General features: G+C 40.5%; 2 protein-coding genes across 6 annotated transcripts in view; both read right to left on the bottom strand.

Moving 5' to 3' along the window:
• ccser1 (coiled-coil serine-rich protein 1) overlaps positions 1-13,672 on the bottom strand; it is a 117,188-nt gene extending 103,516 nt beyond the window's left edge. The window contains exons 1-4 of the mRNA XM_023395012.2: positions 13,469-13,672; positions 6,694-7,714; positions 5,506-5,923; positions 2,752-2,936 (exon numbers count right to left, since the gene is read on the bottom strand). Coding sequence (XP_023250780.1) covers positions 2,752-2,936; positions 5,506-5,923; positions 6,694-7,689 — 1,599 coding nt within the window. The 5' untranslated portion in view covers positions 7,690-7,714; positions 13,469-13,672. The remainder of the gene's footprint in view (positions 1-2,751; positions 2,937-5,505; positions 5,924-6,693; positions 7,715-13,468) is intronic.
• Positions 13,673-14,810: 1,138 nt separating this feature from the next.
• Positions 14,811-25,272, bottom strand: part of trim36 (tripartite motif containing 36) — a 30,709-nt gene continuing 20,247 nt past the window's right edge. For all 5 annotated transcript variants that reach the window (XM_087170649.1, XM_023394976.2, XM_023394977.2 and 2 more), the window contains 5 exons: positions 22,283-22,400; positions 22,001-22,206; positions 19,665-19,848; positions 19,141-19,254; positions 14,811-18,175 (listed from right to left, as the gene is read on the bottom strand). In XM_087170649.1, coding sequence (XP_087026775.1) covers positions 17,806-18,175; positions 19,141-19,254; positions 19,665-19,848; positions 22,001-22,206; positions 22,283-22,400 — 992 coding nt within the window. In that variant the 3' untranslated portion in view covers positions 14,811-17,805. The remainder of the gene's footprint in view (positions 18,176-19,140; positions 19,255-19,664; positions 19,849-22,000; positions 22,207-22,282; positions 22,401-25,272) is intronic.

Here is a 25,272-nt window from a genome sequence, read left to right as displayed (position 1 = left end):
AAGTAAAGTGGATTGCAGTTGAACTATTCTGCCATGTATGTCAGTCAAACTACAAACAAAAACGCACAGTCTAAGTAGTTCAGCTTGTCTCTGAGATAAGAGAGAATTTCTCAAGAACATCTTAAGTAATTCTTTTTTGTCCGCTGGTGTTGAATGTAATCACTGTCAGCCTCAGCTGTCACTGAGAAACTTATGAACAAGCAACGCAGATTATGCTGGTAAAATAAATGTCTCACAGCCTCCCAAAGGGATATTTTAACAATAACAACGGGGATGAGAGCTCCAAACAGCTCAAGCAAACACAGCCTTGATTCACTTCACAGAGGTACGTCGAAGTTTCTCTCTGTGAATTTCAACAAATTAGCCATTTGTCTCTGCAAACCAATTCTTTAATTGCTTTATAATTATTTTCAAGGCTGTAACGGTGCCCTGCCACACCAGCCTCCTTCACACATAGACACCACAGTCAGCCACAGTGCATATACATAAAGAAGGAGCAGACCATTCTATTCCTTTTTCCTTACCCTCAATAGCTTTACTTATGTGTTCACGTAAATGATGTAAAGGTGTGCATACTGTGGGATTGCACGTGCTACAAGTGCCTTCTGCCAACCAAAAACTTCTATGAAGCTAAAAGAGTGTAGGCACATAATTTAAAATACACTCCAAGGCTGCTTCCTTTCCTCCATGACTCAGACCCCTGCAGGGTTCTGCGTAGGCCCGGCGCAGGAAAGGAAGAGTTTATTCTACGTTCGGTCAAGCGTATGTCCTGAAGCATGTGCAGTGACTAAAGTACATAGGAACGAGCTGTGTGCATCCTTGCCCTTTTTAATCTCTCAGTAATAGCCTATAGTCCACGATAAAACAAATGGGATTGACTCAAACCAGCTTTCCTCCCACTGAGCTACCTCGTGTGTGTTGTAAAAAAAAAAACCAGCCCATACACAATAGTAGCTATAGACTATCCCCAGAACCAAGAGAGCTACAGCATGCATTAACAAAGACAGGTGCAATGTTTGTTAGACAGCCTGAGTTAGCACCCAGGATATAATGCTAAAATTCCTACACATCACTGGAGAAGTTTTTCAGAGTGCTTAATCCATACACACTTGCACTGTACTTGTACTTTCATTTAAAAGCTTTGCCTTTAATAGCTTCAAATGTAAGAAACCAACTGTTGTAATGGGAAAGCATTAAAATGTGTTAATGTGTTGAGCATACAGGTAAAGTAGCCACGCACCCGCTAGGGGACGCTGTTGATACAGAGTTGACATGTTCATGAGTTTTCAAGGAGCGAGGAAGAGTACCTCAGGTGTGTGTGTGTGAGCCAGGTTCGCCCTCTGCCCTGCAGCATGTTGGACGCTTACCTCCGTAAGTCGATGTATTAATCGTACAGGTTTAATATAAAGGCGATTGAACGACAGTATGATTCGCCTGCTTCTTTTTCAAGGTACAAAATCAACTTTCATGACTTTTCATGTTTCATGACTTTTCAAATTCATTGTGATCACAAATACAGTCTTACTTATTTAAAGATTGTTATGCTTATCTTGAACTTCAGAGTACCTGTATCTGTGCTGAGTCAAACAGGAAGACTTGAGGTGTCACTTTGTTAGCACTGTATATCACATTTCTCACTCTTTACATTCCATTAAAAAACTTGTACGTCTAAAAATGAGTTTAAGAGATATCAGGATCCTAAATTTCAGCCAATTAATCAAAGTGAGTGGAAAAATAAAGACACATTTTTGAGAATGCAGCACTGTAATGCACTCATGGTATTTTCATGGCCAGAGGCTTGTGGCGTACCAGCACACTTGGGTACTTGGGTTAGATTAGGAAAGATCCCTTATCATACAGTATATAATAAGGGAGTGCATTAGCAGCTGGCTACACTTGAGCTCAATTAAATCCGCTCTTTTCATCCCCTTTAAAAGCAGGGCTCTTCCTGTGGTGATGCAATGGCCATCAAGTGGCGAGTTTTTCTATGAGGGAAACTATTATCCTCGTCCTGGATATAGAGAGTTGTATGTGTGAGTAAACAGCAACCCATTTAAACTGCTAAAAGACGATGGTGTCTCTTTTCAGGTTTTTGGACATATTAAATATCTGTGTGTGATTTTACACAATGCCTCATCTGCAGCTACTTATTCTCCACTCTTCCCATGTGCTATGTATGTGAGAGTGATTGTAAGACTGAAGAGGCTACATTTCTTTTTTTCCCACCATTCTGCTCCACACTTCAGCTTATAGCGCACACTGTTTAGTACCATGTGTGTACAATTTTAAAGGCTTCTTTTAAGGGTAACTTTATGATCAAGAGTTAATCAAATTAACAGTGTGGTTTGAGCGATATTTCATGCAAGAGTTCTGGTGTCAGATTATGTTTTCTTAAATATTCAGGGCGCTATGAATGTCTGCAAAGCTAACATTGTACAAAAAAGCAACGTATCTTTTCACCTTGATACAAAAGACACATGTATGCATACATACTGTATGAAGTATAGCACAGACACATGCTTACACACACAAAGAAACAAACATGCCCTGTGTGTTTGAAAAGATTTTGTCCACATAAAGGTATAGAGGAAGTGGCACATACTAAGCTAATTAGTCACACTAAATGCGTGTGTGTGTTTGTGGTTTCTCTTGAACACACACACACACACACACACACACACACACACACACACACACACACACACACACACACACACACACACACACACACACACACAGCTCAAGACCTACCAGACTCCCCAGTTTTGATGATGAGGAGTTGTTTCTGTGTTTGAGCAGACCACATCCCTCCATGCCCGGGGCATCTCTGTGGTTTCCATGGATACGAGGCCCACCTGCACCCTCAGACGATGAGCGCAAACGCCTTTCCATCCGCATCACCTCATGATAGGGACTGACACTGCTACACAGAGAGGCTGGAGGACAGAAAGAAATAAGGAAAGGCACGGAAGCCAGATAGACAAAGAGAAAGAATGAATTTAAGTTTTAACAGTTTAGTAACTCTCAGCCTGATGTGTAGCAATAAAACTAAATGGAGAATGATTTCAGGGACGGAAGTCTTCATCAGACAAACAGAGGCTTACTATAATTGTCCTATTTTGATCCACTAACAGATAGCTGTAAAAACAGACACACAATACCATGTCCTCTCACTGGCTGACAGGCCATCAAACATTTTTAAAAATCGCCATGCCATGCCAACCACTTCCTCTCTAAGACACACACTCACACAAACTTAGTTCCCCCTATGTATATGTGCCTGTCTTCTTTCTTGCCTTTGTTCTTGTAAAATCAATCTATAAAAAATTAGCTTGGATATTTGTAGTTTTGGCTTTGCACACCAGAGGCCTGTGACACTGTTTGTTAAAATGAATATGGTAAAATCATGTTGTTGTGGAGTCCAACAGACAAGCCTGTTATCACTGTAGCCTATAAAGTCTGTGGTTTCCATTGTCTGGAAGCTAGGAATTCACCAAGTATAATTAATATTCAGCTACTTTCCTGCAGGCATGTATTGCAACATAACGAGTGTGTGTGTTTGTGTGTGTGTGTGTGTGTGTGTGTGTGTGTGTGTGTGTGTGTGTGTGTGTGTTCACAATCCCACAATAAGCCATTAATACTGTAGTAAGTGTTTGCTGGCAGATGAAACTGTAATCATGCCAACTTTAAAAATACACAACAGCAGGCATTATGCAGTTATATCAGTCACATTTACAGTTTTTCCAGAGATTCTAATATAAAAATAATAACCTGTCAATGATAACTCCTACTCCTCCTATACTTCCTACAGCAGTATTTATGCTTTTGTTGAATACTTTGATTTACAGTATTTTGAGGGATGATGGTAGTCAATAGTTTCCACATCTCTTAGAAATGCCTCCACAGTTTCAACTGCAAGCAAAGCCTTAATAAAGTGATATTTCATTATAGAAAATACGTATTTCAATCAGTTGCAGTAACTAAAACTCCTAATTCCTAATTACACGGTTGGTGAATTCTAGTGAAACTGTAACTTGACAACACTACATATGAGTTGGAATTATTTATCTCTTTTTCTTACAAGGTAATAAACTAAGCCAAAGTTTTTCAGTGTCTGTTCAGAGTCTGACATAAGGAAACAAAAACTGTTAGAAAACATAGAAATAGGCTGCAGATTTAGGGAGAATTATTTTGTTACTGAATAAGCCTTGGCTAAAAAACTAACTCCTCTTCAGTATGTCACGGCAACTGAAGCAGAAGTTTGGAGGGTGGTAACAAATAATCCTTGGCTAAGGAACAAATTTTCAGTATGAAACACACTGTTTCACTACTGTTAACCCATAACTGGCACTGATTTATTAGACTGGGGGTATTTTTTTCAATTTAACTGCCTGAGTCAGAAGTCTGCTGGAAGGAGTGGCAGCTGTAAGAGTTTCAAAACATTCTGAAGCTGTAAAATTGTAATATTTATTATGTTTGGAAACGTTTGAAACTTTTATCAACACTATGAATAATTAAAGAGTTTGGAAGTTGGAGAAAATTCTAGGTTGTATGCTGTACATGTAGTAGTTTTCAATCATCAAGCTGAGTGAGACATGACTATAATAATACTTTGATTCTCATTTAACTAGTTTGCAGCAGTTTCCTGAGGGGGACGTCTGTGAGTGGCTTGGTAATGAACACTCAAAGACTTGTTCATTCAGTCGTGCATAAGGAAGTAATGAAAACAAACACAACTGAAGGAGCAAGAGCATGGCATCACTTCAACCACCTGATCAATGTTTTCCTCCAAACTCACGTTGGTAGAGATCATTGTGAACGTTTTGATGATAATATTGACTGTGTACTTAAGAATGTACATCACCCAAAATTGACCTGTTGCCTTAAATGTTGTACAGGCCTACAGTAAGACAGCTATACAGTGTTTTTCCTTTCATTATCTGATACATTTATTACTTTAAATATGTCTTTATATACCTTAGATATACTGCTAACCTCCGGAAAAAAAACAACATGTCCTCTGTTCCTCTCTGAATCACAAAATGTGATTCATTATTATGGTAAATGTGCTCATGTTATTCCTTTCTAAGTGAGCAAGTAAAGCTATAGAGAGAATAGAATAAAAATCATATACATAGTCAACAAAGAAACTGTATGATGTAGTGTCTACTACTACTAGTGAGCAACAGGCGACATGTAGAGTGAACTTAACTGCTCTGCCTGCATGCACATCACCGCACAGCAAGAAGTCAATACTTGTGCTGCCTTTGAGAAAACATACCTGGTCAAGAATTTCAAGCAACCCTCATCGCCAAAGAACGTCAAACAAGTATGAAAGCCATGTTTGTGTCTGTCTGTGGCTGCGTGTCTCAGTTATTATGCAAGATCATCCTGGTTTTGTCACTCCCACTGTACACTATGAGTGTGGGTATGAGTGTGGCACTGGTTGTGGCTTTTGCATGTAAATCTGTGATTTATCTGTTAGTGTTTGCATGAGTTTCATACCTGCATGTGGTTTCCTCAAGTGAGATGACCTGGGTTCGTGGCAGCCGCAGAAGCTTCCTCTTTCTTGCACAGAGCGCGTGTTTCTCGCCCTCCTTTCCGATTGCTCTGGGTTTGAGTGACAGCCCTCGCTGCGTACCACACATGCCTCGCTCTCACTTGTGGTCTCTGTGAGGTAACCTGCCTTCCTCTCCTCCGGCAACTCCTTCCTCTCCTCTGCTGACACTTCTTCCCTCGCTTCCTCTCTCTCCTCCTCCCTCTCCTTCCTCTCTTCCAGTGATTGTTCTTGCAGGGGTGGGCAGGGAACAGCTGTCTCTGGCTCTGAGAGGGACACGGCAGTCTCATAGTCCGTGTTGTTGGCTGTGCTGGTGTCAGGGAGTAAGGGTTTCTCAGCGCTGGACTGAGCCGGGGTGAAAAAAACCTGAGGAGAGGATTTTATTGAGTAAGTGTTAGAACAAAACATTCCCCAAATGAATCAAAAAGCTAACAGTTTTAAGACAAGAGAACCCACTTTCTTTAGCAGGTGGAAATTTGTGACCTCAAGCAGCAACGTGTGTGTTTAGATAGCGCAGTCATGCTGTATTTGCTCTTCAATGGCCTAAGTAAAGAGCTTTGTCTTTGCAACTACTATACTGGGTAAATTATTTTCTTTTCTGGAGCTTTACCTCTACTAGGAAATAAAATAAAATAAATTCTTTGAAGGAGGAAAAGTTGGGAGCATAAAGGTGTGAAATGTGGAGGGCAGTTTGCAGACATATGTAGGTTTTCTTTTTCATGCCTTTGCTCTTTCAATAAAAGGACTTTTCATGCCCAGTGCTCAATTTTTATGCTACATTTCACAGATTCCACACAGCAGTCATAAATATTCCTCCTTAAAGGGGTTTTGTTCTTGAAATCCAAAGGCACCTGTGGTTGTTTCTTTTTCTATCCCTGAAGGAAAAACAATGCAATCTTTTCACAAATCAATTCCTGTTTGTTTGTTTGTGTACAAGCAGAAAGACTGATTGTTTGGATAACTTAGTATGCTTCTTAAATGTTGCATTTCTATTATGAAACTTGTTGCACTATGACTAAAATTAACTTCTTAATTTGAAATATATTGTGTCTATACTGATTAACCGATTTGTTTTTCTAAAGCACCTTAGATGATTCAGAAAGACAGAGTAAAGAGTGTAAAAGAGGGCACACTACCTGGGAGGTGGAGACAGCCACGCTGAAGTTCTCTGGAGCAGGTGGAGGGTCAGGCGGAGCTGTGTCAGCAGCCGGCCCAGGCACGGAGACAGGTCCAGGGGCTAAACCAGATGCGGGGCTGGGAGCTGGCAGAGCATCGACCTCGGATACAGAATCCTCCGTGATGGGGACGAACTCTGAAGGGGTGATGGCTGTGGTTCGGTCCTCTGATATCATTGGGGACTGGAGTGAGCTCTCACCACCGGCACCAACCAATTCGCCTGGCCATGACCCCGGGGTGAGCCCTCCTGCCCCTGGAGTGATGGAAGGATCGGTGGAGCTTGGAGGTTCCAGATTCACCTCCGGAGGTCTGTGGTGATCGGAGGTTCGGGAGAAGCGGTGGTGAGCTGAGAAAGATTTGGGCAGCAGCTGCTTCTTCTGACGTGATGATCGTTTGTTATTACTGCCGCCGCTGTAATCATCGAGGAACCCGGAGTCGTCACCCTCATTGGCCCCTGAGCCACTGATGCAGTTTATAAACACGTTTCGATTGGCTGTGGAAGATGAAGAGGACGCTTTGTCAAAATCCTCGGTCTGAGAACGTGTGATTTTCTTTTGCCTGTGGCTACCGAACCCAAATGAGTGTCGTGACTTGGGGCGACCACCACCATCACTGAACCCTGTTGACACTGACGATGTTATCGTCTGCTGGTTATTTCCATTTGCGTCAGTGCCCTGTGTCAGTGGAGGTGTGAGGTTTAGGTTGATCGGCTGGACACGGGGCTCACTGTTCCGTTTAGCTGTGAAACTAAGAGATGGAGTACGGAAAAGACTCCGGCGTTTCCCAGTACTGCCAGAGCTGGAGTTAGTGCTGGAGGGCGAAGAAGTGTGGACGCCATTTCCCACTCCGCCTGAAGAAGGAGAGGAGGGGAGAGACTCCTGCCTCTTACTGCTGCTACGGCGGAAGATTGGCAGGCGGGACACAAGTGTGGAACGGCGTGAGCCGGATTCACCCATTTAGAGGCGGAGGCAGTGGGGAACTCTGAGGGAACAAACAAACACAAAAAACACCTTTACTGGGAATCAAACCAGCTTCACTGTTAAAATATAGCCAAAGGAAAATCTGCAATATTATTATCATCAGGTTATAGACTTCATTACATTGAAACCTCTATCTTGTGTTACATATTAAATGTTTAATCGAGTAATTGTTTAGCCTTTGAATTGTCAAAAAATATTGAAAATAGTTCTAAGAGTCCAAGGTGAACACTTCAAGTGTCTTGTTTTCTCTGGCCAGTCAAAACTCAAAGATATAAAAGTTTCCAGTGACAAAAAACACTGAAAATGAAAAAATGCTTCGGCTGAAAACTGCGATGTTCTGAGATATGCATTTGTAAACATAGACAGTGCTGTTTACCCTGTTGCTGGTACACTGTCTCCCTGTGAACTTTGTATAATGAAAGCATTTCAAAATACAACTTCCAAAAAATGTATAAAGCCAAAACATAAACTCATTTACAATTTTTTCCATATAAAGTGGTTATCAAATCGGGAAATACCCAGCATAGTAAAGAGGCACAGTTCTGGTTCTGGTACATTCATACATGATAAGAATAAAGATAGGACTAATGCTATTAATGATGTGAGAGGTCACAGAAAGAGAAACTGAATTATTTTCATATTCAACTAGTATTTTAAACTCTTAAACCTCCCTGCAATCTGACCCTCCACTAAAATAGAGACATTACAGTTTTATGATGAGTCTATAGGGTGTACAGTATGATCTGTACCAAAACACAAAATTTAATCAGGCGCACACAGCCTATGCCCCAGAGATCGTATATTCTAGTACAGTATAGCTCTCATATAAAGTCTGTGCATGCATGTGATTACTGCAGGTATGAAACCTGCAGGGTTGACTTCTCTTTAACAGGTCACATCTTACAATTAACATTTATCTGACAGCTAAATCATGGAGAAACAGAACCGACCCAGAGGGAGAACAAGAGAGACACAGAGACAGGGAGTGAAAGAACATGAAATGTCTGTGGTGGACCATACAGTACAGTTATGCAGTAAGTACTGTACGGTGCTTGTTATCAACATATCTACCCTCTCACCTGTACCATCAGTCTTTGACGGTGTAGGGCGTCAGACAGCAGATTTGGGTTGCAGTCATTAAATATATGAAATCTGACTGTTCGCAAGCCTCTTAATAAACACTCTGAAAGCAGGGTTAATGTCTCACTGATTGGTGAGCTGACCAAAGTACCACATGTTAAGTCATAGATTAAAAGGGGAGACATTCATTTGCATAAATACTCACGTTTTCATTGTTTTCTGCAGTTAGTGAATCTAACAGTGACTGTGTGGCCCCTCGTAATGTTGAAGAAGCTGCGTCTTTCAGAGCCACTGAAGTGTGTTTGCTTTCAATCTTTGTGTAATAAGCTTACATTAACACCCTTTACTGAAGTGGCTTATGAGAGTGTCACCTCCTTGAAAGTAAATTTGATCAAGTTCTAAATAAACAGTGATGTAGTTCGTATTTTCATACCAAGTTACCTCAGTGTAATACAAGGTACATAAATATTGGCAAAGACAGAGGAGGCCAATAACATTTACAGCAATGACATAGCAAACAAAGAGATGACATGCACACACGTAGCAAAATGCTGCTTTACTTTGCTCTGTCTGTCCTGGACCACTTCAAGCTGCAGGTTAGCAGCTTTCTCAAACACTTTGAAACACATATAAGATTTCCTTTTCAGTTGAGCCTGCAGTTCAGTAACATTTAGTTTTCACACTGCCACAGAGCCATTTGACCAGGTCATGAAACTCTGACCCTAGCTCATTAAGATGTGGCAAATATCCTCCAACTACTTCAAGAGAGATTAAAACAGATTGAGAACACCTCTTTTGTTTACCTTATCCATCAGCAGTTATAAGAAAACTCTTTTAAGGAATGGCTTCGAGCTGTCAGGCCTTCTGAGTCAAAAGAAATACGCTCGCATTAACTGGCCAACTGTTAATGGACATACATACAACTGTATCTGGCATTATGGTACTGTACATAGAGACCCAATGCAACTATGTCACTGGAACACTTCCCACCAGCATAATATACGTTAAATCACCAAGCTATAAAGCACAGACTACGTCACATGAACTCTGTCCAGACTTACGTTTCCACAAATAACAAAAGAAAAAGTAGCACTGCAGCAGGTGCTTACTTCCTCTCTGCTCAGCCAATGCAAAATAAGTAAGATTACCTTTGTTAGAGAAGCAAAACTCTACCTCATTTCAGTTCCTCTTCCCTTTGCTCTATACTGCAGCTAGTGATACTGCAGCTGTATTGAATAACAGTGCAGAGCAAACACAGTTTGATTTTCTTCGAGTGTGACTGACTATCATTTGAATGTAGATTTAGAAACCCGATTGAAACAAATTAAGATCATTCAGATTAGACTAGACTAAGATTTCTGAGCTTTACAGACACCTGCTGGTTTCTAGAGTGCTTCATTTTCTGAATCCTGCAGTCGTTTCATTTTTGAGCCACCATCCTCATTCAGAATGAGCCAAATGCTACTAATATTGATTGGAAAACAAACACAATGACAATCAGTGTCACACTGGTGTAAAGGCCCTGGAGCATCAGAAACGCTCCAACAGGTTTTGGCTGTATAACAACCTAAAAAGAGTTGTTTTTATACCGTTATTGTTATTCTTAACAGCTGCAAAGATACAGCTGCTCATTGATCTTTCTCTGCAAAAAAAGTCTGTGGTCTGTTCAATACCTTGTAAGACTTTCCTTAAATGACAGAAGAATAGTGCTGTGTTATTGTGCTCGGCTGTAGCACCATTTTTCAGTTTCAAAAACAAGACATTAATGGATATTCTCATAACATAAAAAACACAAGGCATGTTGGTAATGCACTGCTTTGAAATTAATAGCTGTAGGAGTTCAGGGGAGCCCCCTGCCATGCTCCTAATGATCACACCATATGCCAAATAAACCAGCTTAGCTTGAAGTCTTTTATTCCTCCACTACTGTGGCGTTCGCATTGTCTTATCAACACACACTAATGCCTGAGCCTACAATATTTATATAGAGTAGTATATCAGAAGGCTAATGTATGGGTCCAAACTCCAATCTCAGTGCAATTTTACACTCTCACGTGATTATCTGTCAGTTTGGAAGAAAACAAGGCGTGTATGGGGTGTGAATAACAGGGTGTTTCCTATACAGCAGGTTTATAATGGGATCTTTTTCACAACAGAAAACACTAACCATAGTCTTCTACTACAGGTAATGAAAGACATTTAAGGCAACACTGTAGGCTACTGCTTAGTGTGGACTGGAAGCTGAAAACAATATGCCTCTTGGTGACAGATACGGCCTCATCAGAAGACTCTTTTGCAATGGGAAAACATATTCTACATATTACAATAAGCAGATTCCCAGGTTGATTATTACTTCATTGGTGTTACATTGGCATATGACCTCGCTCATGTGCCTTGTCTGTTTGTGTGTTCATTGGATAAAATGTATTCAAGATATTTTTCCCTCATGGCAGGCATGACCTTAACAACAAACAGCACGCTATCTTGAGCAAGAGGTTGCCTTCTTAACCAGGGACTCAAATGACAAATGTAATCTCTAACATCTGGCTCAACAGAAACATTGCGATCCTAAACACATGAAAACCATCTAGTTTTGGGCCACTGAGGAAACCTTTTCTTATTCAGACTACAAGTCTTTAACAACGGAAACTATGGTGACTGAGAGCTCAATATACCGCCACATAAGAAAAACGTATGCAAATAGACAAAACACAAGCAAAACACAAGCAAGCACTTTGACAACACCCCCTGTGTGTCATATTCAGAAAGCATGCTGGAAATTAAAACAAACTCAAGCAAACTGAGAAAATCATTTGCCAATTTGACAACACATGCATGGCACAGAGACATACGCTGCAAATAGGAGAAGCAAGCAACAAAGCAAAAAGACAACAGAAGAGCCAACTGGAAATACAAGATCCAAAACATTCACACAAATATTCTTATGAGGTGAGGCTGACATTAGTAATCAGAGGCTAAAGTCATAGCAGGCTACAAGTCATAGTATTGAACTGATGTAGGTTTTAAAAGGAATATGGCATGATGTCATGGTGGGGCTAACAGATAAATATTGATCACCATGATCATAGAATATTGTACTAAACCGAATAATGACTTCTCCATCTGCAAACACTGCACATCTGCGATTCTACTGGCTGACCACACACATGTGGAGTTCACCGAAAATGAATGGAAGAGGGAGGGAATATTTGCAGGGCGCATATGGCCAAAAAATGGGTTTGTTATAAATCTTTGGTCTCCAAGCCTGAGCCTAGACACACCAGATGCAAGGCTGAGTTTCCAACTGGGCAGAGTCAAGTCATTAACACAGAAAAAACCTTGGGCATGGTGTTATTATTCAATCACAGGAGAGCTGTAAGGTCGCACCCAACAGTTACTTTCGTTATCACTTGGTCTGTCAGTTATTTCCTTTACTAATCAGGTGAGTGTTTAGTAGTTAAGTATGCCCATAATCATCCCCTGATGCCCAAGTTAACATATTCAAATGGCCTGGTTTTGTTTGACCGGCAGACAAAACTCCCAATGTTTGAGTCACTATCACAGAAAACCAGGGAACTAATATCTGAGAAGCTGGTACCAGTGAATTTTGTGGCATTTTTGCTTAAAAAAGTGATTTAGCAAGTAGAAAATTTTTGCCCAGAGGCAGTTAATCCTCATCTTTAGGTGTAAAATCAGTAAGGCCAGGATCAATAATATCAGTACATTATCATATCAACTGATACTTTTTATTGTTAAAAGCAGCCATTGTACTATCATGTCAGAGAGAGAAATATGTCGTCATTTATGGGGTGAATGCATTATTAATACACTAATTCTAGAATATTTTAATTACAATCAAACAATTTGTCAAACATGAGGCATTTCTGTTCAATATCCACTGTTTATGATTTAATCACATTCATGTTTAAACAATTTCTAATGATAACAAATATTAATTTTGGGACTTCCCTGAACTCCAGATGTTGACACTGAGCATATACACAGCAGCAGCAGCACAGGTGCAACTATTCTGACTGGAAAGAAAGAATATTTGGCTTTTTTCCCGACTACCTTAACTGCTTTCCTGCTTTTCCGGCATTGATGTTTGCACGTTGCATGTTTTTACATATTTGTATTGCATGTATAGCTGTTGCTGATATAGTGGCACCTTGTCATGATAGTCACTGGGGGGGTTGCTGCACGTTTTACAGTGTGTCTACAACATCAAAATCACAACAATGAATGGGCCTTAGCATGTTGTCACTGTGTGCTTACAGTATCTCGGTTGGTTTTTTATTCCGTGTAGGTGGTTATCAGATAATACAGTTTGCATTAGATGAGATGTGGAGATGAACATCCATGTAACCAGCAGCAGCAGCAGCAGCAGGAAGCGGCGGGACCCCAACAACTGTCAAACCGAAACAACGCTGTGAAGCCTGCGGAGCTTAAATCCAGACAAGCTAGCTGTGTCAATACACTGACACTCAAGTCACTGCGAGTAAAACCCTGGCTCTAATAGTATCTACGACATTAGATCAGTAAAATGCACTATATCGTTTTCTGCAAAGGTCACCGGTGTCCAGAGGAAACGCGGTCCCGTGGCTGAGCTCCAGCCGGGGTTTGGCTATCAGGCAGCGGACAAACACACACAAGCGTCCAACACAACGTACGTTACCTTCAGCGGATTCCCAGTGTCTGTGCCGAGGCCGCTCAGTGCAGGAAACAGCCGGATGTCTCTTCGCTCTGTGGTCATACGTGTTATTACTGCCTACATGAGGATTTCTGTAATTGCACAATGGTATTGAAACCGTACTGAGGTAGCACCTTGTGTGGCACTGACGCCGATGTTACACCTCAGTGACGTGGAGCCTCTTTTCCTCCTTCGTCTCTTCCGCGTTGCAACGACAGGCCCCGAACGTGACGTCCCTCCTCCTCCTCCTCTTCCTCCTCCTCCTCCTCCTCCCACTCCTCCTCCTCTTCCTCCTCCTCTTCCCACAGCTCAGCATCCTTCAGCAGGTGGATGGTTGGACAATTCAATACATTGGTTATGCCCATCCTCATTAAAATCGACCCCTCTAATATTTAGCCCACTAAATATTTAGGATTCAAACTGCAGTTAGGCAATGTGTTTCTCTTTTGTATTTTAACACATGGGTTTATATTTTGCATATAAGATAAGATAGAATAAAAATAGAATACTGTATATATACATACTTAGCTTTAGGCACCACAAGTAAGTGAGGATGCTTTTAAAAAATAATGCCATGTTGGTTTTTATTTGTAAATTAACAATACAAAGTGCTGTGACCAACCTTTGTCTTTACAACATCTGTTCACTTGCAAATAGTTTTTCAAGGTACCTCGCAGGTAGAACCTGCCACATTTGTTCTCTGATTTTAGGCTGTCTAGGTGTTTTCTGTCGCTCTCTGTAATCCCAGACTGACTCCATGATGTTGAGATCAGCGCTCTGCGGGGGCCACATCTGTTGCCGAGGTAAAGGCTACTAAATACTAAATGCCAGCCATACACATTGTAAAAATGAAGCGTAGTGAGATAAAAAAGTATGGAGGCAAAAGATTACAAAATTAAATTAAATATGTAAATGCAAAAAATTGTACCTGAGGGAATTGAATTGGGCTGTGGAGAAGAGTCGCAAGTCTGCATATAGCAGATAGTAGCAATAGCAACAAGATCTTGCAAAGGAATATGCTCATAATTTGATGTATTTTCTTTCTTGAACATACCATGTAAAGACAGCTCTATTCTGTCCCTCTCATCTGTCAATGTTTTCTTATATGTGTGATGTACTCTAGGAAGCAAATATCCCACTGTAAGAACTATTACAAGACAAACATCCTAAACATACCTAAGAAGATGAACTATTTAAGAAATTAAACTTTAGCAAGTGATGCAATGATCTCAAATGTGTATTGCATGCAAAACAGCTTTTATAAAATATAAGCAATCTGCAAGGAATAATGGGGGACAAATATCTGAACATTACTAAAGAGACAAAATAGATTTAAAAACACACTAGTTTTATTTGATGAAATCCCCACACAGTAAATTATAAAGTGTAGCATTTCCAGGAATCAGAGCAAACAACGGTATTTCCACATCTTTACATACTACACATACAGAAATCCACCATTTACACACCACATTCAAATCCTCTGGAGGAAACACAAACAGACAAATGCACTGTCACTAATTTAGAGTTTGAGTGATACTCCAAGTCAGGTAGTGTTTAAAATTCACTTTGTATCAAGGAAAAGCGCATTTAAAACCACAAGGTAAAACTATAAACTATTAACAGTGCAAATTGTCTCGACAGGCTTATGTCCGTCTAAACTTTTCTCTTCTGTTCTACAGCCTGTTAAATATTGCACACACATTTATTATACACACCTGCACAGCCAAACTCTTGCTGACATGCTACAGATTTTTTTTTTAAAGTGCTAGCTTGGAATTAGATTGACAGCCAGCAAAATATTTGGTTCTAAATTCATTACTGAAAAGCAGTTGAGATTACGAGCCTTTTCACAGGTTTCTGTAACTACATACGACTGTGCTGTGACAAACCAATAGAAGGAAACCACCTTAAAAACACATTCAGCCATTTGTTCTGTATTTATCATGAATACATTCTGTGATGGAAATAAAAACCTGTGAACCTGCTCTGCCAATTTATAAATGCACAGACATGTTTTAGAGACATTGAAACAGTCAGTTTTAAAATACAGGAATCACTGTTCAGGTCTGTGAAGACCGGAGTGAAAATAATAGACAGCAACACATGCAAGACAAAATATGCACAGTCACAGAAATCTAATATTTCTTTTTGATACATTTCTGTCCAGCTAAATGTAAGAACATGAATTTATTAAGTGTTTTCAAGCCAAAACAAAAACCCCTTATGTGCTCCATATGCTATAACCGAAACCTTTAAACTGACTAATTGAACCAACACCACAAAAAAAAGAGGAAGAAAAGGTTGTTAGTACCATTTCACACTCCCTTGACAAAGTCAGCTGAACAGGGTAACTGTAATTTCCATCAATAATGATGCACATGTCTTTCAAGTCCACAAGCAAACACCAACTAATAACATGAACATTTAAGATGTACTTTATTTCACTAAAAATAATATAATCTGGTTTAATATGTACATGGAAGTTAAAATCAAACATTTTGAAAGATCAGCTTATTATTTGACATTTAAAGAGAAGGCGGATATATTGAACTGTTATGGACAAATGCTGCAAATTAAACTAAACTTGTTTCTGTGGGGAAAGGTACAGTAGTTAAGGTTTTCCAGGCCTGACAGATAGAGGTAGGTAGCATTGGGCCCCAGTCAGGGCCAGAAACCTGAGAAAACACACAGACACACCAGTTACCCTAACCCTCCAGAAATCAAAATATACATGAATGTACAAACAAACCCATGTGCAGGCACATATACAATATAAGTCTATACAAAAACCAAGTGTGTTTGCCCAGCGAACTGTCTGTCCTGTGTGCTCTCTTAGACTTAAATATCTGAGCTGCTTTAATCAAAGCCAATCAACCACTTAGGTGCCCGATAGCCAAACTCACCAGCAAGATGCTAATATGCTACACGTCATGTGTCTGCACTGCAAGTAAACTGTGATCTTGGTAGCAAAGGTACAGAACAATGTGTTTTGTGATAGCACTTTGTAAAAACCTGAATTACTGTGGTGGGTTTTTTTTTTTTGTTGTTTATTTTTTTTTTTTTTTTTAACTGTTTAAAGGCTGTGAGGCCACAAAGATGTGTGTTGCTTAAGTCAGCACCAGAACCAACAAGCTTTGGCTATTATTAAATGACTTTGCAACTGTCAAGATGATGTTGACTACAAGTACACAACATTCTGGTACCTGCTACTTCTATGATGGTGAAAGTCACATTCAGTGCAACAGATGTGAGAGTGCAAACAGTGAGAGGCTTTTAAATCCAAGTAATTGCTCCAGGATTCATGTTCGTTAGTAAGGGTGAACGCTTTTGAGCGTGTAACAGTCAATGTGAAACAAAACCATTACCCCAATGACGCCAACTAGGTAGTGATAAATGTGATGATTGTAAAGGTTATCATGTGCGAGGCTTCATTCATCATATTGTGCAAAAAACAGCTGAACATAACTGTGATAAAGGAGAAAAAGTAGTGTTTTTTTTTTTGTGACAAAGAGTAAATAGGTAAACGACAAGTTAGAATGAGTACCATTAACTGTTATAACTTTTACACCAGTGTCTGTGATCAAACTATGCCTACAGTAAAAACTCACATACAGTATTTATGCTGATAATCATTTCCATAATGCTTGTGCAATGACACCGATATCTGCTTGCTAGAGCAAACTAAGTGACCCATTTTCTAAAGAAAAGAAAAGGCACAAAGGCACTAGCTTCAAAGTAGCTACAAGGCTCTTTCAGGTCCACTAAGATTACATCTAAACCTATGCTGCTACGGTTAGACAAACAGTTACAGAAAAGAGCCAAAGAAACAAAGATCACCCATTACTTAACGGACGCAAAATTATCTATAAACATAAACCTGGCAAAAAAGGAAGCGCAAGTGTAAGCTCGAAGGCGTTTCATATTAAAACAAAAATTTAAAGTGGCTGCAGACTAACTTTACAGCCAATTCCACCACATTAACAGCTGATCATAGCTGGCAACTAAAAACAGGTCAAATACAGTTAACAGAGACTTTGGTATGTAGAGAAGACCTTTCACATTTATACTGATATTCAGTGTCATCATTGTATGTGCCGGTCATACATTATACATGCCAAGTCTAAATAGGCCAGTCTATGGCAGAGATCCAATTTTCACATTTCAGACCAAAGGCCCTGACCACATCTGCCTCATCTAACCTTCGGAAAAATGGTTTGGGATTGTACTCCATCACCCTGTCAATAAAACCTGCTCTTCCTCGAACATGCCAAAGATTAAATAGATTCAGGTCCTAATGCATCATCATACTCCATCCCTCCTCAGAAGGTCAGTCTCTTTGCAGTGATGAACTCTTCCAGTTGAACCTTGCCGCTGCCCATGAGGCCGAAGGCTGGATACATTGTTCCTGAACAATCCACCTGCCTCTCATAAAGGCACCTCATGGTGTCGGCATCGTAGAAATACACCCGGCATGCATCATAATCAAGGCATACCCCCAAGCGCTGTGGCATGGGAAGCATGCGATTACTAGGGTCACCGGACGATGCGTTTGCTGTGGAAACAGAGGAAGATGAGGAGGTCTTGGGGATGAAGAGTTTGCCCATGCCCAGGGTGAGGAGGGTGAAGGGCTGGGAAAGCTCATAGCATGTGTCTTCGCTACCGCTGTCATGGCCACTATCATGGTCGTACCTGGTGAATGGAGGAGGAGACGAGGGGGATAAATGGGCAAACGTTTTTAAAGTTATGGCAAAGCAAGAGTCATAATCATGTGTAAAACAGAAAGAGTGATAATCTGCCCCATTTCATTTCCAAGTGTGTAAAGAATGAGTTCTGGCTAACATCGTTCGTTAAGGCTACAACAAGTGATTATTTTCATTATCAGTTTGTCTGCTGATTATTTCCTCAACTGCTTCGTCAATTAAATAACAGAAAAATAGAGAAAAAAGCCCATCACATTTTCCAAATGCCTAAGATGATGTTTTCAAATAACTGGTTGTGTCTGACCAACAGGCCAAAACACACAAATACAGTCAATGTACAATCAAAGAAAGACAAAGAAAACTGAACAAATATTCACATTTTAAGATGTTTGAAACTGTGAATTCTGCACAATGAATCAATTATATACCTATTTGTTTTCTGTCAGTTAACTAATTGATTGATCATTTAATCTCTACTGTAAAATTTGAGAGCTACAGTCTCTGCTACAGTCATGTTAACCATTTCACAAGAGCATGCTTTTTCTGGCATTTTCTTACGAGGGAAAAATGCATACTCAGCCTTTCTAATGAATGGTTAAATGCTGCCTGATGTTTTTCACCATTTTACCATATACTTAAAATGTATTTGCATAAGGAATGTGTTCCTAAACATGCTTTTACATGAGCCGGTCCAGTGAGGCAGGCTTTGTCTGCGAGTAAGCTCTTAACCAGTTTATGCTGGTTCTCTTACATCACAGGATTAGGTGTGACTCAAACACTTATCGCTGTAATGAGATTGTGTGTGTCTGTGTGTGGTCAGGTATGTTAAGGTTGGGGAAAAAAAAAAAAAAAAAAAGACTTTGTACATTTTGGTTCGAGTTGCTGAAAATGTCTGTTCATTATGGACAAACTGTAAATGATAATCATGTGTTATAGACATGTGCTTGGATTTACCTGGGGCTGCTGGTATCTCTAGGATTGTGAAACCATTCAAGCAGCTTCGAGTCAGAGGCCACACCAACTTTAACCATGTAGGAGTATGGCTCCACCTTGAAGGCCCAGTAGTGTCTGCAAAACAAGCAGAGCAATTCCATTCTTTACACCAGGTTTTACTGGAAATTATAATAATGACCCATTCATTGCCTACTGAAACACTTATTTTCTAAAGTGTCCTCCGATATCCTTGGTGTAAAATTCTCCTAAATAATTAGTGAATCTCGCTCTTTCTGAATGGAGCCTGATAAGAATCGTACAGAAATGACAATTTAATAGTCCTACCACCTTAATGAGCACATTGTGTGTTCCTTGTGTTTTGTCATTTTCCCCTAGATTTAACTATAAATGACTAACGTGCGTACAGCTCATTCCTGTTTTCCTTTCAAAGAAATCGTATAATTAATCACTTTGCAACAGTAGTTTGTTATTTAGCAAATAAAGCATGCTGCTGGACACAGCTTCTTTGTCTGTTCTTGGCATACCTTCCCTGAGAGATGCCCGTGTCCCCAATTATGTAGTCTAGTCCAATATAGCTGCCCGTCTGCACACGTTCTGCTGCAAGGAGGAAGCCCATGCCTGCTACGCTCTCCACGGTGTCCCGTCGCTTGTTTAGAATGAGTCGCTCCGTACTGAAGCCACACTTATCACTGAACAGGAAACCAAAAGCTGGATGTGAAGAGATGGGGGGGAAAGGTGGACAGGGAAGACAGTGGTAGAGGAGGGGACAGCAAGAGAAAGAATTCAGAAGAGGAGAAAAACAGATTAAGTTCAGGAGAAGTGATTTTGTTGAACACACACAGACACACACACAGTTTATTCCCTGTGTTTTCAGTTTGGGTAGGAAAGAGTAGGAGCCCAAGGCTGACACATGAGGGCGCTATAGCACAATCTTAAAAAGCCACACAAAGACCTACTTGCCATTATCATCACACTATGAAGAATAACAGCGCAATGACACTCAATCCTCATTTCTTATGTGTAGCTGCCATTTATATTTCTCATCTGGATGCAATTAAACACATTCTATAAATAGTTTATTGCCCAAAGGCCACAATTACCATAATCCACCATACATGAAGGCTGACATGATTATGCCTGTTCACTCAACCATCCTATGCAATATGAGGTCTACACTGGGGAAGACCGGTTCATTTGCATGCATCTAGGGAAGTCCTTATACTAACTAGGGCATGATAATGATAATAGTATAAGCCTGCCTAAAGGGTGAACAGCCACCAATGCTGCAGCTTTATGTGCAGTTATGTAGTAGGGATGCACTGATACTGACAGCCATCCTGTCCGGCTGGACTGGAATCCTAGTGCCATGTCAGAGACATCTGTAAACTGGCTTATTTTTATGCATTTTTGGCACATACAAGCTTCTATAATGATGAAATTTGGACTTGATTATTTTTGCTCACTGACACCGGTTGTGTCATCAAAAACCAGATCAGCTGATCTTATTCGTCTTATATTCGGAATCAGTTCATCTTTAATATGAAAATACCTACATCCATGTTGCAAAACAACCTGTGACATTTGCTTGGTACTGTAAAATGATGTTACCAGTCATTCAATGAAAATACAAAAAAATGGTGGCAAACAGTTGATGCAGCACTGAATTAGTCCCAAAGCAAATATATATTAAATTTCACATGCAGTTAACTAGACCTTGATATTTATTGAAGGGATCTTTTAACAGTAAGTCATTGATATCTGGGCGTTCTGTAGCCAGGGGGCCCGAAAACAAGGACATCATTTTAAGTGCGGGGATTTCTGAAGAAGCCCTTTGTTGTCTAAATCTCAACTGTGTCCCCCTCATATTCATCATGAGTAACGGGGTGCGTGCATGTGAGTGCATGCGCGCATGTTTTGTCATCCTGGCCTGAAATTCCACCTCATTACTGATGCACAGTGAATCCGGTCGCTCAGTCTTACACGAACCAGGGAGCACAGGAATGTGAAAGCACCAATCACAACACAAATGACAAGGACACAAATCAAAACAAAGCCATATCAGATCAGAGATCGACATGTCATGGATGCATGTGTGCAACAGATGCAGGCCTCTGCCGTGGAAGGTGAAAACGTGTAGTGATTTCTGGGAAGTGACACTGCTACAGAAAACACCTCAGCAAGGACTTTTACACCTAGAGTAGACAGGTATGTGTACAGGCAGTCTAAACGAAGAGAATGGGATGATTGCTAGGCAGAATAAAAACCAAAGTGATACAGTCCCCTACTGGGAAAATATGATTCAAATTCAAGTTCAGCAGATGGTTGGGGATGATGATCGTTTTTAATGAATTCCACCTTGCGTCTGTCAGGCAAGCTTAAAATGCCAGCAACAGATGCGACTGCGGGTTTCTTCGTCCAAGCTGTCACATTGCCTCCACCCCCACACACAGACAAAAGCTATATTGGTTTCAGCCATCTGAAACAAAAGCCATTACCATGGTGATAAACTAAAACACCATTGTGCTTCATTACCTCCTGCATGCTGGCGACAAGACAATTCAAAATTTAAAAAAAAAAAAAAACAGTGAAGCATCTGCCATCTGATAATCTTCCTAAAATCAAGCCCAGTGCTAAACGCTAAACACTCACACGTGCTCAGGGAAGTAAAAAGGGACAGAAGAGCTTAGCCGTTGCCTTGGCCAAAAGAGGCCCAATAACAGGGGCTGGTTCTTCGACAGTCAGGAGCCTAATCCCGTGCATAATTAACATTGCACTTGGCATCAGCAATGACATAGATTGTATTGATTATATGCAACAAATTGTCAACTATATGGAAAACTTCACCACATCCCCAGCTTACCAGGTGCAGGTGGTGAGTGGAAGGTGACTTCAGGGCTGTAGGGGCTGAACATGGAGTTCCTGCAGCTTCGCACCCTGAAGGAGTACAGGCTGTCAGGCTCCAGGTCACACACCACAGCGCTGGGTCCATACACCCTGTCTGTAGCCCTCCAGACCCCACTGTCCTCACCGTCCTCCTGGGATGGGGAGTGACCTGGGCCACTGAGTCTGGAGAAAAAAGAAAATCAAAGTCAATAGCTTGTCTGTTGATCTTGCTGTTATTTCTTTGTGTGTTTGCGCCCACCTGCGGTACTCAACCACGTGGTGATCTGTTGGCAGATGATCATCAGACAGCCTCCAGCAGATTGAGGCCTCATTATAGACTCTGCTGTGGGACAGGTCAATCAGAGGAGGGTCTGGAACTGCATAAAGAGAAGAAAACCGTGATAACCAGTTAGCAAAATGAAGAGAATCTGAGTAATCGGAGAATCAAGACTCTCAACATAGGCCATCCTTCACCTAATTATGATTTGTGGTAAGCAAACAAGTAGACCTTGTGTTTTTTCAGTCTGTGACAGAGAAGGGCTCGAAAATATAACGTTTGACGTGTACATGTGTGTGTGTGAGAGAGAGAGAGAGAGAGATATGCAGCCAACAAAAAATCTTATTTCAAAGCAATGCCAAAATTGAGCAATAAAATGCATTTTTGTCCAGGCTTAAACACATTGCACATGACAGGGGTTAATACTGAAACACTCATTTGTGGTGATTAGCAAGATGTAATGGACCTTATGCATAAATGGAAAAACGACTACAAACACAAGGGAATTCCAGTAAAATGTCTTAATCATGCTAAGTACAGTACTTCAGCTCAATAACTTGAGCTGAAGCAAATGAAGCTGTGTAAGTGCAGCAAAGATTAGGTTTGCTAGGATCAGAACTATCCACTCAGGACAATGGACAAGACCATCTTACATAATGGAGCCTGTTAAGAGGTTTTCACAGACTCAGTGTCAGGAAATGCACTTTGCAAAGCACCACCACCACCACCACCACCACCACCTCTCTTCCACTTTCCCTTTCATTCCACTTTCTCACATTTGTTATTTTTCCTCCTATTGGTGGTTGTAAGGATTTCCTACGAAGCATCAATCTGTCTAGCTCTGACTTTAGGTTTTCATACCAACAGCCCACTTCCCATCTGTCCTCTCATTTATGTCAGCCGCATCCACTGTGTAAGGATTGCTCTTACCTTATCATTTACAGTTCTCTCTCTACATTACTGTCACCATATATAGGTTGCCGTCTCTCTAAGATCAAGACATTTTTCTATACATCTAACACTCTCCCTGTGAGAATTCCCATTTTCTTCTTCTTCTTTTGACATTTCCGATACCTCCCACTTCTAATGCTCTTTTCCCATAGAGACGGATTCCCCTCGCTGACCAGTGTCACTACCACTGCTGAGCTTTCTCCAAAGTCAATTGGCTAATCCTCAGTCTGCAAAGTGACACAGCTCTCCTTCATGAGCTTCTGTCCTTTTATAGCCCAACGCATTTTCATGTGCAATTACATGCCATGCTGGTGACATACTATACTGAGCAGATACATTATAGAGGGTACATTATTAGATAATGCAGGATTAAAAGAAGATGACATTTCTCATTCCTAGTGTCATGCCTGAACTTTGCAAAAAGCTAAAAGGCACCCTAAACATCAAATATGAATACAATCCTAAAGGCAAATGGATGGAAAACCGTCTTACGGGCCAACTCTAGCTCCAACCTCTCATTTTCATCTGTTGACCACTTGAAACAATCCCTTTCAAATAAACTATAAAACTAAATATCCTGAGTCAAGACACTCAAGACTTTAATTCCTCCCATCTTAACCCCTGCAACAACAGAATTACACCTCAACCTCATATCAGATGAGCAGTAAAGCAAGGAAAGTAATGAGTTACAACTCCAGTGTATATCACAAATTACAAAAGAGATACATGTCTTATATATAATGTCTTATGAATCATGTCTTTTTTTTCTCCACCCATTTCCAACAGATGGACCAAGAGGCAAGGACCAAATGGGGCAGTGAGCCATCCAGCGCAGCAGGCAAAAAAAAAAAACAGCACTATTGATCACATACAGGACAGACTGCTGCCAGGCAGACAGCACCAAGGCCAAGTTACACTGCAGGGAGCTGCTTTCTGTTGTGTCCATTTTCATTCCACTGCTCTCTCTGAAAATGTGAGAGAATTTGACTTTCAACTTGTCACTCCCTTATAATCTGCTCAAATAAACTGTATCCTGTAACATATTACGGCTGAATTAAAGTGGAAAATAGTTGAGAAAAACATTCTTCTCAGCCTGACATTTTTAAAGAAACTCCAAATTGAAATGGACCACAAATGGGCATTTATACTTGACATAATAGTCTTTCAAAGCCTCTTGAGAAGCAGAGCATGGGGTCAAAATCTGCAGCAAGGGCACAGCTGGGTTAACATGGGAGAGCACAAATACGCCGTTATCCAACAGAGGAAGGGATGTCGTAAAAAAAAGCATGGATAAGCTATAGGCACTGAACAAAATCCAACACATACAACATTATACATCAAGAAGGCTCGCGATCGTATAAAAGACTTCACACTCAACTGATGTTTTTGCCACTTGAGCTGAGGACAAAACAAACTCATCAAGGACAATAATGGACAGCTTTCAGTTTCCTGTATAATGGATCTATGAGGGCTTAGGGGTATTATTCAGAGACACTGTAGTGGTTCCTCACTGCTGCCAAGACTTCAATTAAATTACTGCAGTATATAAATGCCCCCACTGCTTCTTTTCTCTCTCTCTAAGCTCAAACTAAGAGCACCATCAAGTCCCGCAGGCCACGTAGATTAAAAAGACACACATCAATATGACTGCCACCCAACTGCCGCATGCAGCACTGATTCGTTTAGGGAACCTTCTTACATGAAAAACTCCACTATAGGCATCATAAGAGAATTAATAACCAAATAAGCAAATTCAAGAACAACAATTTAGTCAATATTTATTGGTCAGGATGATCTCAGGTTATGGTTTAAACAAAAAGAAAACTGCAGAACAGACGAACTATAGAATAATTTGAGGATCGGAAGATGCAGGTTTATTTCCATTTAGAAATATCCTTATGTAGTAACACTGTTCATCTACAGTTTATGTCTCAAAGTGTTACTGACACAAATCACCTCCACAGAAGAATGATAGATACACAGCAATTTGAGAGATTTTTCTAGTTTTACCAGGTTAAAAT

This window comes from Seriola lalandi, unplaced genomic scaffold, assembly GCF_002814215.2.
Source record: "Seriola lalandi dorsalis isolate HSWRI2012SDOR001 ecotype SW California unplaced genomic scaffold, Sedor1 jcf7180002054955, whole genome shotgun sequence".
NCBI lineage: Eukaryota > Metazoa > Chordata > Actinopteri > Carangiformes > Carangidae > Seriola > Seriola lalandi.
This window is presented reverse-complemented; position numbering and strand designations above follow the sequence as displayed.